General features: G+C 40.4%; 1 protein-coding gene and 1 pseudogene across 1 annotated transcript; both read right to left on the bottom strand.

The window, feature by feature from the left end:
• Positions 1-17552, bottom strand: part of LOC115918257 — a 37213-nt pseudogene that overhangs the window by 14129 nt on the left and 5532 nt on the right.
• LOC115928438 (tubulin alpha-1 chain-like) lies at positions 1200-4635 on the bottom strand. Its single transcript, XM_030995595.1, has 3 exons — positions 4508-4635; positions 2851-3073; positions 1200-2346 (listed from the first exon to the last, which is right to left on the bottom strand). Exons 1-3 carry the CDS (start codon positions 4508-4510, stop codon positions 1214-1216), a joined length of 1359 nt encoding a protein of 452 aa, XP_030851455.1. The 5' UTR covers positions 4511-4635; the 3' UTR covers positions 1200-1213.

Below are 17552 nucleotides of genomic sequence, written 5' to 3'. Positions count from 1 at the left end.
CAGATGACGGTACATGTTGTGTATAACTGTTCTTACTTTTAGCCAGTCGTCATCGACAAATAATTACAGGGCCATCATAATCTTTATGTTTTCTTCTAGCAAACCTAATTCATACATAACCTCCATCTCAAGTAAACATCATTATTCTTCCTCATCATCATTAATCATTATCTTCAACATCATCTTCAAGATCATAGTCATCTTCATCATGATGATCATTATCAACACAATCATCGTCATCATCACCACCATCATCTTCAAGATCGTTCATCGCCATCATTATCACCACTTTCAGCATCATCATCATCATCTTCAAGATCGTTCATCGCCACCATCACCACTTTCAGCATCATCATTATCATCTTCATCATGATTAGAGCCCCCATGATTATCCTCAGTCCTCACCACCATACTTTCGTAATATAGTCACGATCCATCAAATAACTTCATGAGAATTACATCTGACATTGTACACCAACCGGCATTCGTGCAGGTTTTCCTTTTCACTATTTTTGCCGTCAATTCACATCAATCCATCGACACCATCATTATCACCACGTTTATCATGCTCCCATTATCATTAAATACCAAGGCTATACATTTACATCACCACAACCAGCACCTTGACTCATCTCCATCATCACAATCATACTGCAGTAACATGTAGTATCGGTTTCCATTGTACATTCTGAATCATCAAGTTGTCTCATATCCACACTCTGTTTTCTCTTTCAAACAATCAAGAACTTTAATTGGCATGACAATCTCCAGTAGAAAAAAATTGCAAAAAAGAAGTAATATATCAGTACAAAATGAAATAATTTAATATATTTTTAAAGCCTCACATTTGGATGGGCCACAATGTTTACATTAGAAAAAATGTAAATTTAGCTGTATATCAAAGATGTTTACTAAAATAAACATTAAATTAGCATCAATTGCCTTTCATTTGGTGAGAAAATAGTTCAAAATACCATTTAGATGGTTGCATGAAGAAAAAAAAAATTGTTCAGATTGAAAATTTAGGTTTGGTGATCTCGGCAACGGTCAACTGCTCGTGGTAGGCCTTCTCAGCAGAGATGACTGGGGCAAAGGCGGCCAGAGGGAAAAGGATACGTGGGTAGGGCACCAAGTTGGTCTAAAACTTAGTCAGGTTGATGGGGAGACAACTTGAGCGATGAATCTACCACGTTTGTGCGAATTGACGGAATGTTTAATACTCTTCACCTTCCTCCTCCTCTCCCTCTGCGTCGACAGAATCGACACCAACTTCTTCGTAGTCCTTCTCGAGAGCAGCCAAATCCTCACGAGCCTCGGAGAACTCTCCTTCTTCCATACCCTCTCCGACGTACCAATGGACGAAAGCACGCTTGGCGTACATCAGATCGAACTTGTGGTCGAGACGAGCCCAGGCCTCAGCAACTGCGGTGGTGTTGCTCAACATGCAGACGGCACGCTGGACCTTGGCAAGATCACCGCCAGGGACGACGGTGGGTGGCTGGTAGTTGATACCGACCTTGAAGCCAGTTGGACACCAGTCGACGAACTGGATGGTACGCTTGGTCTTGATGGTAGCGATGGCGGCGTTGACATCCTTGGGGACGACATCACCACGGTACAGGAGACAGCAGGCCATGTACTTGCCGTGACGGGGATCGCACTTCACCATTTGGTTGGCGGGCTCGAAGCAGGAGTTGGTGATCTCGGCAACAGTCAGCTGCTCATGGTAGGCCTTCTCAGCAGAGATGACTGGGGCGTAGGTGGCTAGAGGGAAATGGATACGTGGGTAGGGCACCAAGTTGGTCTGGAACTCAGTCAGATCGACATTGAGGGCACCATCGAATCGCAGAGAAGCGGTGATGGAAGAGACGACTTGAGCGATAAGTCTGTTGAGGTTGGTGTAGGTGGGACGCTCGATGTCAAGGTTACGTCTGCAGATATCGTAGATGGCCTCGTTGTCGACCATGAAGGCACAGTCTGAGTGCTCCAGGGTGGTATGAGTAGTAAGAACTGAGTTGTATGGCTCGACAACAGCAGTGGAGATCTGGGGAGCGGGGTAGACGGCGAACTCCAGTTTGGACTTCTTTCCGTAATCGACGGAGAGACGCTCCATGAGCAGGGAGGTGAAGCCAGAGCCGGTGCCGCCACCGAAGCTGTGGAAGATGAGGAATCCCTGGAGACCTGTGCACTGATCAGCCAGCTTCCTGATCCTGTCGAGGACAATATCGATCAGCTCCTTTCCGACAGTGTAGTGACCACGGGCGTAGTTGTTGGCAGCATCCTCCTTGCCGGTGATCAGCTGCTCAGGGTGGAAGAGCTGACGGTAGGTACCAGTACGAACCTCATCTAAAATTAACATAAATATTGAAGAACTTGCTTTAAAACAACCTTTAAAATTACATTGTACCTGTATTAAAAACATAGCCCATATATCTGATTGTTTTAAACGTCTTAGCTTTTTCGTTTCAAATGATGTTATAAAACAGAAAATGCATGCAAAGTTGGGTCACAGTGACTTTCTGCTAGAAGATAGATCTGTAGATCTTCGAATGTCTTGTTGTCCATTTCTCTTTCCTTTTAGTTTTTATAACGAAGTAAATATGCAGAAGATGTTCTCTATATACTACATTATCCGCAGGATGTATTAAAAAGACTGATGCATGTACCGGTAATCCCATAACTGGTTAGTACATACTATTTACATTTTACAAGTTAATACTAATTGTACTTTCAAAACAAAGTAATAGTAGTTTCTTAAAGACATAGCTACACTTTTATTTGCCCTGCTACCATGCAAAATATATTTAGCATTACACAACATTTCAAAATTTGTGGAGAAGAAAAACCTACCAACAACGGTTGGCTCAAGATCGACAAAGACAACACGGGGAACGTGCTTGCCAGCTCCAGTCTCACTGAAGAAGGTGTTGAAGGAGTCGTCACCACCTCCAATGGTCTTGTCTGAGGGCATCTGGCCATCAGGCTGGATGCCGTGCTCCAGGCAGTACAACTCCCAGCAGGCATTGCCCATCTGGACGCCACACTGGCCGACGTGGATAGAGATACATTCACGCTAAATTTTGGAAGAGAAGAAAAATATCATAAATCACCCGTTATATTTGTTTGTCTTCCAGAAATTTCTAGTCAACACGATTATCAATAGATCGGTTGACAAGATATTCCATTAACCTGTTATTAATGAATGAACCCCAATACTTGGAATCCAGTGACATGACTTCCAGTCTGCAACACTGTATGCCATACATTACTTGTTGCTATGTCAGGCAAGCTTTCAGGTTGTCAAGAACAACCCTTGTTTAAAAGAGTATGCATAAAATGTTGATATGTCTAGAAGAAAAAAAATGATAACCACAATTCTTTTCTTTCTCTGCTCAAGGGTTGCTCAAGGTTTTTTTTTTTTTGGGGGGGGGGGGGGGATGTTGAGCCCCCCAAAATGATAACCACAATTTTTTTTTATTTTTTAAAAAAGGCCCCCATCCATAGCAATTTTTTTAAATTTTGTTTTAAATGGTAAGTTTTTACCTCCCCCCCCCCCTTTAAAGGAGAGGGGGGGGGGGGGAGTTGAGTAGAAAAACAATATATATATATATATATAGATCTAAACATATATATTCAGGGCCCACTACCCCCTAGGAGCTAAAAAAAAAAAAAAAAAAAAAAAAAATAGTACCCCCACTCCCCTAAATATTTTCTCACGAAACCCCTCCCCCTATACATATTTATTTGTTTGTTCATGCACTGGCAATTTTGTATAGACGTAAGCTACATGCGGGATTTACACACGTATCTTATCCATATGACCATACAACATTGTGATTTCTACGAGTTCATCACATCTTTCCGATCAGTACACCCTCTTTCAAAACGGCAATGCAGAATTCCTCTCCCTAACCGCGTGTGTATAGGCTGGCTTCCCGTGTGTATAACAAGTGCATCAGCATAGTTACGCGAACGAGTTTAGCAATCATAGGTGTGTGTATGCTTCTGAAAGGGCTGCCATTTTGTTCGCCATGGCTAGGGCGTTGTGTAAACCGTAAAGTGCGATGATTATTGGCAATTTTTCGTTTAAATGACGACTTTCTTTTCCAGTGAACATCGGGCTCAGATTTGACGTATTTTTACGCAAATATAAATAAATTTATTACACAGTGAACCGCACCACATAACGAAAGCGAATACTAGGCAGTTTTTATCATTCCACGGTCACTGCCTTGTTACACCCCGATTGACACACGTGTACTGTACTACTAGTACATATGCGAGCAAAATCTACATCCTTTGCCTTTGTAAAATATACTACCCATACAACTCGATGCTTTGACAAGATATTTGTCCGGCCCTCGTCCGTGTGCGTATAAATCTGTTTTTATGATATGACTATGAGACAAAAATATAAGAAAATATTTTTATGATAAAATAATTTCGTTTCCCATGTTTAGAAATGACTTGATGCTCAAGAGATTAATAGGAGTCTATTGGCACTTACCATGTTGAACTATAAGGCTTTCTTGTTTCTTTGAAGTGTAAAGACGGGTTTTTCAAGCTTGCTCACAACGGTGATGTGTCGTCAGCAACCAATGAATGAAGCGCCAAACGCTTGGTGTGGTTTATATACCCCGTACGTATTTTTCCAGTTCTGTGCCCCTAAGTTTCTGGTTGGAACTGGCGCGGCACGCAGCGTTTGTTTATCTAGTCTGTCAGGAGCTTAAAACAGACTCTTTTTGGACTTTTTTAAATTTTATGCATGAGTTCAGTTTCATAAATTAGAGTTCATATGATAAAGACACCTTTGACATGTACAGTAGTCTTTGGGATATATACTTATTTTACATGAAATATCGCGATGTGCAATTGCCTTTGTCCATACATTACTAATTTCCACACTGCACCCTAAGATTATTTTATATGCAGCAAACGTGTGCACATTTAAACTACAGATACGAGCCGCGCCTAGCGATCAGACAAAAGAAACGACGATTATTGGTTGGTTTTCGCCATATTATAGTGTATACGTCATTTTCGAAAAACACACAAATAGGCCCGTCTTCACTATCTCGAGATTGCCAAATATCCAGCTATTTGAACTATCCCGATCGCAAACTATCCAGCTAATTTGCGTCTTCATTAGACCGAAGTAGCAAATTAGCTGGATAGTTGGTCGGGATAATATCCCAAGATATCTTGGGATAGTTTGCAAAATATCCTTTTTATTGGCAAAATATCCAGCTATTTGGCCCGTGCGTTTTCACTAGACCGAAGATTCGCAATACACGCTAACGCTGAGCAAAATATCTCGAGCTAATCCCGGAGCTAATTTCTCAAGGTCGAGTTTCGAGTTTCGAGGTCGAATCTCGAGATAGTGAATACGCGATTTGTTACTTCGGGATTATTTCCCAAATAGCGGGCTATTTGGCAATCTCGAGATATTTGGCAATCTCGAGATGATGAAAACGCGCCTATTATCTCAAGTCTGGTGTCTTTTGTAGATTTCTGTAGGCAGGGAAATTCACAAGGTTTATGATCCATCCAGGGAGATGAGAGTTTAAACTCTCATTTCCCTGGTCCATCTAAAAAAAAAGTGTTTCAAACCTGAGCTAGATTTGAAGAAGACGAATAAACCGCATATATATCTTTCAATACGTGGACCTTTTTTTCACCATATACCTACATATTATATATAATATATACATATGCATATATAGATATATGTGTCATACATGTATGTATACTCAGCAAAAAGAGAGAAAAGTGAACACGCTTTGTTGTTCAAAGATCTAATTTAAATTGTCGATAGAAATATATGTAAAATATACATGAAATTAAAGGAAAAATATTATTTCACCAACATCAATTAAAATCTTCTCTTTTTTCAACTTTCACGCTATATTGGTCCCCGATTGGTAGGCATGCATTCATTTTAACCGTTTAAAAATGCAAAAAGGAGCAAGTAACTATTCAAATGAATAGTGACTAGGCTGTTGCATTCCCCAATCAAATATAATTTGTAGTGTGACTTTATTCAACTTCGATGTTTGTGTAACTTTGATTGTTTCTTTTTATATACATGTATGTATTTATCATTGTTTTGCATTTAAAGCGTATCTGCCATAGTTTACAGGAGGGATTAGACTGCCCTGCAAGGTCACTGGACATGTGGTTATCTCATCAACTCAGCTCTCAGTTAACATAAGAAAAAGAGGATCATGGGGGACCAATGGTCACCGATTAGGCATGGTTTGTTATATAGAGGGCGCAAGTAGCTACAAGTAGTGCAGTGGGCCTTTAAAAATGATTTTTGTATTACTGAATCAGTCATTGGTTTTCTTCTCATAAATAATAATTCATAATAATTACTTATACAGGGGGGCTTACACCCTACAAGCTCTGCTTTTTAGTCGGCCATCCTTCCCTTTCAATTTCATGTTTATTTTGTTAATGTATTGTATTGTGCAAATTGATCTTATGAATATGTAAATATATGTTAAAAAGTACCATCATTGTAAAAATGATCAATTGAAAGAGGAAAAATAAATGAATTGAATTGAATTGGAAAAAATGTTAATGACATTTGTATTTGTAAGAAATTCTTGTTCAACAATGAAAACAAGGAATGAGAACCTAATGAGGAGGATAAAGCTCTGGATGTCAACTGTGTTCTCAGAACTGCATGGTGTTTACCAAGCATGTACGGTCAAGATGCCTTCCTTTCCTGTCTTTAGTGAGTGCATTTCTTCTTTTCATTCGTTGATCTTGACTCGACTGTCACAGATGGGAATGCCCATTAACCGTTGAATGGCCAATTGCCCCAGTTTGCAATTTTCTTTCAAAGACTCAGGTATACTCAATCATGTATTGTACGATTCCAATTGCGTATCATCTTAAAGATAAAGTTGAGTTCTGGTCATGCGATTGCATTGTAAAAGAAACTGTGTGGAATCGATCAGAAAAGATTGATCATGTAGCATGTAAGTATTGGTGTGTACTGCAAGGTTCTGGAGTCATCAAAATGATGAGAATTTTCGCCCAGTCTTGGTAAAGTATTAAGCACTGTACACAGAAAGATGTATATGGGACTACACAAACATGTGGCATACAAATCGGGTCTCATTTTTAAGCTGTTACTTGTCATGATATTTAGAATATGAAGGCATTTGATGAGCCACGCTTATCAGGAAACATTTTTGCCTCTGATGTTCTTCCACACTTGCATAATAATGAAAACGCACAAAAAAATATTTTTCACCTCACCCCAGAACTCAACCTTCTCTTTAAAGAGGATGAATTAATGTCTATTTTGAGGAATGAAACATGAGTTTATATTGAAAATCTTAATTATAGATACAACGAGTATCCACTTTGTGAGTGTGCGTGTGTGCTAAGTGTATTTAAAATAATAGAGATATTGGTAACACTCTTCTTAGCCAGTTACCATCATCAACAAATGATTACAGGACCATCATAATCTTTTAATGTTTACACCTAGCAAACATTATACATACAGAATCATCATCACCAGTAAACATTATTATTCTTCCCCATCATCAACAATCGTTATTATAATTATTATCGTTATCATCATCATCTACAACATCATCTACAACATTATCATCATCATTATTATCGTTATTATCATCATCATCATCACCACCATCATCGCTATCATCGTCAACATCATCATCATCATCATCATCATCATCATCAATCATCATCATCATCAATCATCATCATCATCATCATCATCATCAATCATCATCATCATCAATCATCATCATCATCATCATCATCATCATCACCACCATCATCGCTATCATCGTCAACATCATCATCATCACCATCATCATCATCATCAATCATCATCATCATCAATCATCATCATCATCATCATCATCATCACCATCATCATCATCATCATCACTACCATCATCGCTATCATCGTCAACATCATCATCATCATCATCATCATCACCATCATCATTATCATCATCATCATCATCTACATCATTATCATCATCATCATCTCTATCACCATCACCATCACCATCACCATCATCACATCATTATCATTATCACCATCATCATCACCATCATCATCATCATTATCATCATCATCATGACGTCATAGCCACCATACATTCATAATTATTAGTGTTTCTTTTATAATAGTCCCTGTGATTCAGGTCTGATAACTTCATGAGGATTACATCTAACATTGTACATCAAACGACATTCGTACGGATTTTCCTTTTCACTCTTTTTGCCGCCAAAGACACGTCGGCAAGGGAATAGATTACTACCATACCATCATTTTAATCGTCAACATCATTATCGTCACATTCTCATCCTCCCACTAATCATCTTATTTAATACCATCAAAAACCAAGCATCACCAGCATTTAAACTCATCACAAACACCACTCCGCAACCCCCACTATAACAATAACTCTTCATTGTTGATTTCATTAATCAAAAACTGGTTTCATGTAACTTCATAGAGTGGTGAAGTGTGAGTGTGACGTCATAAAAAAAAAATCAATTTTTAGAATTTCTCAATATTTTCTTCATTTTCAGAAAGAGCATCCAAAATAATATCCAAATGTCGAAAACCAATCGAATATTGAGTATTGGCTGAGATATGACCATCTGAATGAATGTCCTATGGGAACTCAGTGTTATATGCTCTGGCTCCTAACCAAATACGAGCCAGAGCATTTAACACTGAGCTCCTATAGGGAATATATTCATTCAGATGGTCATATCTCAGCCAATACTTAACATATTCAATCGGTTTTCGACATTTTGATATTATTTTTGATGTTCTTTCGGAAAATGAAAACAAAATTGACAAATTCTAAAAAAAGATTTTAATGACATCATAGCTTCGGTATTCTATTATCTTGCAGTGTAGTGAACTGTCAGGTTCTCATTTTACACCCGGAATCATCAAGTTGTCACATATTTGCACGCTGTATTTTCTGTCAAACAATCTGAAACTATTAAATTAGCAGACATTCTCTGGTGATAAAATTGCAACAAACAGGCAATATATCATTGAAATACGAAATAATTTACTATATTTTTAAGGCCGCACTGTTGGATGTAGATAATGCTTACATTAAAAAAAATGTACATGAAGATATATATATAAAAGATGTTTACAAAACATAGACACTAGAACTAGGCATCCATTGTCTTTTATTTTGTGAGAAAAATAAAATTGAGATTGGAGCATTGTGAAATTTTACGCCAATTTGTTCGGGTTATAAACTATATTTGGTCTGAATGTCAGCCATGCGCGGCTAATTGATGGAATGTTTAATACTCATCACCTTCCTCCTCCTCGCCCTCTGCGTCGACGGAATCGACACCAACTTCTTCGTAGTCCTTCTCGAGAGCAGCCAAATCCTCGCGAGCCTCGGAAAACTCTCCTTCCTCCATACCCTCTCCGACGTACCAATGGACGAAGGCGCGCTTGGCGTACATCAGATCGAACTTGTGGTCGAGTCGGGCCCAGGCCTCAGCGATGGCGGTGGTGTTGCTCAACATGCAGACGGCACGCTGGACCTTAGCAAGATCACCACCAGGGACGACGGTGGGTGGTTGGTAGTTGATACCGACCTTGAAGCCAGTTGGACACCAGTCAACAAACTGGATGGTACGCTTGGTTTTGATGGTAGCGATGGAGGCGTTGACATCCTTGGGGACGACGTCACCACGGTACAGGAGACAGCATGCCATGTACTTGCCGTGACGGGGATCGCACTTCACCATCTGGTTGGCGGGCTCGAAGCAGGCGTTGGTGATCTCTGCAACGGTCAACTGCTCGTGGTAGGCCTTCTCGGCAGAGATGACTGGGGCGTAGGTGGCAAGAGGAAAATGGATACGTGGGTAGGGCACCAAGTTGGTCTGGAACTCTGTCAGATCGACGTTGAGAGCGCCGTCGAATCGAAGAGAAGCCGTGATGGAGGAGACAATCTGACCGACAAGGCGGTTCAGGTTGGTGTAGGTGGGACGCTCGATGTCGAGGTTACGACGACAGACATCGTAGATGGCTTCGTTGTCGACCATGAAGGCACAGTCAGAGTGCTCGAGGGTGGTGTGAGTGGTAAGGATGGAGTTGTATGGCTCGACAACTGCGGTGGAGATCTGCGGTGCGGGGTAGACGGCGAATTCGAGCTTGGACTTCTTTCCGTAATCAACGGAGAGACGCTCCATGAGCAGGGAGGTGAAGCCAGAGCCGGTGCCGCCACCGAAGCTGTGGAAGATGAGGAATCCCTGGAGACCTGTGCACTGGTCAGCCAACTTCCTGATCCTGTCGAGGACAATATCGATCAGCTCCTTTCCGACGGTGTAGTGACCACGGGCGTAGTTGTTGGCAGCATCCTCCTTGCCGGTGATCAGCTGCTCAGGATGGAAGAGTTGACGGTAGGTACCGGTACGGACCTCATCTGTATTAATAAATTAAATAAGGAACCAATTATTATCAACACATACAATTTAAAAAAAAGACTAACCTACAAGAAAGATAGACGGTGAGAAAATGAAAGTTAACACCGAAAATTGTTTATATTTAAATGGAATGGAGAAGAAAGTGTGAGAACTGATAAATTTAGTCATGCCTAATTATTATTGCCAAGCTATCTATAATAATGGTGGCTTCTTATATAGCGCACATGAGTATGTCCGTCACGCTCTAGCATTTCAAGAAATTAATTCCTGCCAGGTGCCCATTTACAACACCTCGGTTGAGTGTGGCAAATGTAGATTAATGTCTTGCGAAAGGACACTAGTGCCGCGGTGGGACTCGAACCGCGGACCTTGTGATCGACAGTCCGGCGACGTATCCACTCGACCTCGACACCTCTACGACACCTCTAAAGATTTGAGGGAAATTGCAACTTTGTCAGTTTCAATTCATTCATCAGAGCGCATTGGGACTCGATATGGATAGATCATACTTGCACATTATTGTTTAGCAACTAAGAGGAGAGGGAACATAAAATAGAGATTACTCGACCTTTCCGATCCATCCCCCCGCTCAATGCCCTTGGCCTTGTTGTCTGGCCTTTCTTCTACCTGTCAGAAAGGCGACCCTTCCCCGCCCTCCCGCGTCAATCCAATCACCAGAACTAACAACATTACAGTGTATTGCCACTTACCAGTTTATAAACTAAGAAATTCGATTAATATAGCAAAGGAATTACACCTACCGACTACGGTTGGCTCAAGATCAACGAAGACGGCACGGGGGACGTGCTTGCCAGCTCCAGTCTCACTGAAGAAGGTGTTGAAGGAGTCGTCACCACCTCCGATGGTCTTGTCTGAGGGCATCTGGCCATCAGGCTGGATGCCATGCTCCAGGCAGTACAACTCCCAGCAGGCATTGCCTATCTGAACTCCGGCTTGGCCGACGTGGATGGAGATACATTCACGCTGTTGATCAAAGTTGAAATAAAACATTTAGTTATATAATTATCAACAGTTTCAAAACTAACATTTACACTCTTGCAATGCTGTCTTTGTAGTATTCTTCAAAATCTATATGCAAAACTCTCGGCCACAGTTTTAAGATTGGAAACCAATATAACGTTCTAAAACTGACTTTACCTAGTAGATTTTAGCGCAGATCGAGTTCAGCTGAAAATTGAAAACTATTCCCTGGGAGGGTTTGAATTTGAACTCCAATTACTTTCTACCTAAATTTCATTTTTCTTCAAAATTTCTTTCGTGTTCAATTTGGCTATAAGTGATATCGACTTACCATGATTGTAGATTTGGTGAAGTTGAATACTTGAAGATGAAATTAAAGGATGTATTCAAAGCAAAATAGTCAGGACTTCTCGTGTCAATTTGATGGTTTGGTGTAGAGAAACAAACTGCTGTAACCAGGGTCTCATCCGAGTATATATACTCCTTCTCATCACCGCGTTCTGATTGGCCCAAACATTAAAGTAGCGTTCGTCGCTATATTCGTTGCCAAGGACGACCCCGCCATTTTCTACAAACGGCTCGAGATTCAAGACCTCTGACCCGCCATCTTCTGAGCTAGCCTTAAAATGCAGGCAGAATAAAACTATTTGTAGTTAAGAAGCTTCTTGCAGCCCCCTCCCCTGCTCCACATGTTCATGTTATCAAAGAACTATTGGGCAACATGAACTCATATACGGGAAACATTATTCCCCTCATATTATGGCAGTTGTCTACTAAAAGAAACAACAAAATGAAAAACGGGACCGACTGTTGATTGAGCGTAACAAGATTTTTTTTTCTCACGGCAATGCGACAAGGAGTCCGCAATGACAGACTACCATTTAACCTCCCAGTTCAATGTCTGTTTGCATTTCTCCAGAGCGGTTTCGAATTATGGCGGGTGTTTTTTTGTTTTTTTTTGGTAATGTTTGTCGAGAGGCTGTATTCCTCCATTGACCTGTATTTCAACACTGATAACCTAGATAACACCTTAGAATGGCGCAATGTATACTGCATGAATAGACAATTATGAACATTATAAATCTGGCCTACCGCTATATATCAAATGAGGATATGATCTAACCAGGGATATGTGAGTTTAAATATCCCTGATCTAACGAGAACTTAGTCCATTTGGCTTATCATTAATTACGTCCCGTTAGCAGACGTATTCGACCTATAACCTACACCATCGATCACCACTACCAACATCATCATCATCATCATCATCATCATCACCATCATCATCATCATCATCATCATCATCATCATCATCATCATCATCTTTACTCTAGTCAACCTTCCACGAATGAATGCATAGGAGCGTCCTTCGCACGTGCGACGACACAAGCTATCTTGAATGGATCATAGACTAGCCAGATTCAGAGATTGAATTATTACGTAACGACCTATCGATCGTTGGGATATAATTACGGTACAACTCCAGTCAATCAATATCACGCTTTGTCAAACCATACTCGGACGCTTTCTTTTGATTTCCCTTCACGAGACAAGCCATATATATGCAGGTCCCTTGTTAAAATATAGTAGACCAGAGAAGAGTAGGCCTAATTCTCCCCATGTATAATATTATTTTTATTTGAAATAATTTTTCATTCCTTTGCGATTCAAAATAGAATTTAACGATGAGTAATATTGTAAAAAACGTTTCACCTTTCTTTTGGTCAAACAAATACTGTTAAACTGAATCGACATCATACTGATTTTTTAATTATTTCATACCATCATTGATTAAAATCCAAAGATGGCAGTCGGATTTTATTTTGCCAGCATATTAAAATTTGCTAAATATTATGACCTTCCTTCCATGGGCGGGTGGCCTCCACATATCCCCAGTGAGTGTATCATACCATACCAAGGAGTTGTCAATTTACACTATGAATATGACTGACAAAGAAAGCGGACAAAATATACAGTTCCTCAGGTAGACAAAGGAACATCCCTTCACTGCTATTATGTAAAAAGGTGAATATGCATGTGACACCTGTTCTACACATTTTTACATAATAGCAGTGAAGGGATGTTCCTTTGTCTACCTGAGGAACTGTATATTTTGTCCGCTTTCTTTGTCAGTCATATTCATAGTGTTATAACCCCTTGATTGAACTTTATATAGACTGGAATGAAAGACCCTCGCAATGAACTCGGGATGCTACCGTTCGATGGGCTGGCTAGGGTACCCTGCCTGCATGTATCACCAATGCTGTATTTTCACCCACAACTCTTAGTACACGGATTTCAGATCGTGGTAGGAGGACTTGACGCTATATGACCCCATCACAATGGCCCTCATATACAAATAGTTGTACCATGGACCTACTTGTACAGGCCAACCTCTGGGGACGGAACAAGAGAGAGAGAGAGAGAGAGAGAGAGAGAGAGAGAGAGAGAGAGAGAGAGCGAGAGAGGGAGAGAGAGAGAAGGAGAACCAAAAGAGGACCGCAAGAATAATATTGAACAAGACATATTATGACACACCGTCGGCTGATTTGACAAGCGGTTTGAGTTAAGTCGCGTTATGATGATATATAAATGCGTTCATAACCTAGCACCTTATAATACCTTCAGGTAGGCTTAATCAATCCTAATGATGTACATGAGCTATTGAGCATCATACAAGGCAAATAGACAGTGGGTGTTTACGTGTGCCTAGATTTCACCCTGATTGTTATAAGTGTAGCCCTATTGTTTCTTCCATATTTGAATGGAATAAGCTAGATAATTCGTTGAGAACGGCTTCCTCTGTTAATTTTTTAAGAGATTGATTGATTGAAAGTTGCAATTTGTAATTTGTGAATGGCTCAGCCGAACATACACTGCGTGCATGTTCTGTAATATTAACATGACTTATTCATTATTGCGACTTAATCAATATTTTCCTATTGACATTACTGTTTACAAAGTTAATGATATACGTTTATTTTGCAAATGAGTATTATATTTTTTAACTGTTTTGTATAAACGTTATAACCGATGTAAATATGTTCATGTTCATTCAGGGCCCCATGGAAGACCACTACTTGTTGGTGAATGGGCTACCCTGTCAAAAGATTAGAAATAAATAAATAAATAAATAAATAAAACCAGAGAGAGAGAGAGAGATAGAGAGACAGACAGACAGACATACAGACAGATACACAGAGAAGGGGAGAGAGAGCGAGAGAGTAGTTTGCAGGCACAAACCATTTGCAGTCGAGGCGAGGCCTACAGACGGGGAGCAATTGGGGAGAGATAATTTGCAATCAGGTCCATGATAAGAGTATCGTATCATCAATCCCCAATCCACTTCGATAGTGACGTGTGCAGGATTATCCTCTGCCCTCCTCTGATCCCCAATATTTGTCCGATCGACCCCCCCCCCCCTCTCCCGATCCCCAGCGCCCTCACAGACAGAGGACAAACGTGAAAGACAGTATTTTAGAAGGAAAGAGGAGAGGGAACGTACAAAAACGTACACAAACTTTTCTGATCATGTCCCCCCACTCAATGCCCTTTGGCCTTGTTGTCTGGCCTTACTTCTACCTGTCAGAAAGGTGACCCCCTCCCCTCCCTCGTTCATCCAATCACCAGATCGAGTTGACAAAATTGCAGTGAATTGCCACTTAGTCTAATACCAGTTTCCCTTTGCTTTTCGCCAAACACCGTTAGACTACTCTTCTTTTCATTTTCATTACTTTGTCAATTTGTCAATATTAAAGGTAATATGTCCCATTTGCAGGCCCAAAAAATGAAAAAGTTAAATTCCAACTGCATTTGAAAGATAATACTTATTTAGAACTTTCCTAAAAAAGATGGGGCTTGAAAACGTCTTCAAGTGGGAAAATAACAACTATTAGTTGTCAAATCGACTTTAGGGCTATAGAGCCCAAAAGTAATAGTCTTGATTTTCAGACAATTGTACCGAATGGTCATACGTTTTATGCTGCGCAAAGATTCAATCAGTTTAGTCTTGGCCATCACAAGAAGTGGGTTATTGATGTAGACAAATGCTCATGTATCCTTTAGAATCTACAACTCTTTTCATGTATGTTATTACCAAAGAAGAAAAAAGCCAGTCAGTCACTCAATAGTGTCTGACAGTGAAGTCTAGCAAGTAAACGGGTTTCCTTGCATAATTTGAATATGAGGACACTGCTAACGTTTAAATTTCACAGATAGGACATACATGACATATTCATAATTCCTGCAAAGTTCTACAGCATTTGAGGTTGGCTGCAAAAGGGACATAGTACCTTTAAAGGTCCCATTGACTGGGAATACATTAATTACATTGGACAAGTCGGATAGTACAGAAGACCAGACCATGGACCTACGCGAGAGATCCATAACTACAAAGGTGCCCCTCCTTCTTCAATCAAATCACTGCACTACGCCTTTCATAGCACAAACGTGATTAGACGAACTGGCATTGGACCAAATTTAAGTAGTAAATATACACTATTGCACTTTGTACCTTAGCCGTTGCCTAGTCTTGCTCCCAAGCACCGTACAATCACATATTAGTCACACTCTGCACGTCACACCCTACACGTCACTCACGCAGTGCTTGAATGTGGAATTAGGCGATGACGTCATTATTTCATATTGACAATACTTTATCTTTATTAGCCTTTTTCACCTCTCTACAGCTACATTTGAAGAGTATATGAAGTAAAATAAATGATAATTTATATATTTTTAAATAACGCAAAAATAACAAAATTATATCATTCAATATTGGCAGACAAGAAAGATTGTGATATGTTTCTTTCTCGCGCTCCCTCTCGTCAACCGGCTCATCTAAGCATCCATCCCCACATCACCCAGGCGGTCATACTCATCATATGACTCATCGAGTCCGATGATGACGAGGCAGCATGCGGATTCTTATAACCTTCTTTCCAAGGCATCCTCTCACATCGCCACCATAAGATGATATTGCTCTTACAATCAAGGGAGCCTTCCGAGTATGGAGGCCTATCATGATGGATAGGACATTTTGATTGCTAATTATTTCGACACAAATAAATTATGGTACGCCCCAATGGTATCATTATATTTCCTCAAGGGGAATTTCTTGTATTAACATAATTCAATAGCAGAGAAATGGCGTGTCCGTTGGTAGAGAATGAATAATGCAGGACTCAAATAGGGACTTATTTGATGGTCTTGCTTCTATCTGCAATATCCGGTCGATTTTAAATAAATATCTCGTCTGAAGACTGATTAATCAACGCACAGTGTAGTCATTTCCATAGTCATCATCTTTTACGACTACCTTGGAATACCAATTTAATTCTCTCCTCCCCCCCCCCCAAAAAAAGCCTAGCTCCGTCAGATGCTGGCTGTGTCAAATAAGATAAAGTACAGAGCCTATGCAGTATGTCACCAGCCTAGTCTCAGAATACAGACACTGTTACGCACAACGACTGACAAGGGTCTGTGTCTCTAAACTACTGTACGCACCACCCCTATCTCTAGCATCTATCTTTTGTATAAAGCGAATCGGCTAGAGTATTTGCATAGATGCATTAATGATGTCAGCCGGATGAGTCATGCAAGGCCTTTCACATCAGCATCTTCTTAATGACATGAGCGCCTGCACCATTATAATAATATCGAATGCCCATTAAAGGCATAGATCAGTTTTGGCCATGCGATTGCATTGTGAAAGAGACGTTGTGGAATCGATCAGAAAAGGTTGATCATCTAAGTATAAGTGTGTGCAAGGTTCTGGAATCATCAAAATGATAAGAAATTTGGCCCAGTCTTGGTAAAGTTACAAGCACTGTCCACAGAAAGGTGTAAATGGGACTACGCGATATCTATCCAGTCCGGATAGATATGATAATTGACCAAATATATCAAAAGTAGGCGGTTTCCCAGCAAACTTTGTATCATCACGTAACGAACAGTCAAAACATATTCTTTCAGATGATTGTTGATAAGAGCTTCCATTTCATTTTTGAGAGGGGGGGGGGGGGCGTTTCCGGCCAAAACTGTATGGCCCGAATTCACAAAGGAGGTTTGTCGACAAACCTTGGTTTTCGTACGTCATATGACGC

This window comes from Strongylocentrotus purpuratus, unplaced genomic scaffold, assembly GCF_000002235.5.
Source record: "Strongylocentrotus purpuratus isolate Spur 01 unplaced genomic scaffold, Spur_5.0 spur5_contig_853, whole genome shotgun sequence".
Lineage (NCBI taxonomy): Eukaryota > Metazoa > Echinodermata > Echinoidea > Camarodonta > Strongylocentrotidae > Strongylocentrotus > Strongylocentrotus purpuratus.
Note: the sequence above shows the minus strand (reverse complement) of the source record. Positions and strands in the feature narration are given on the sequence as shown.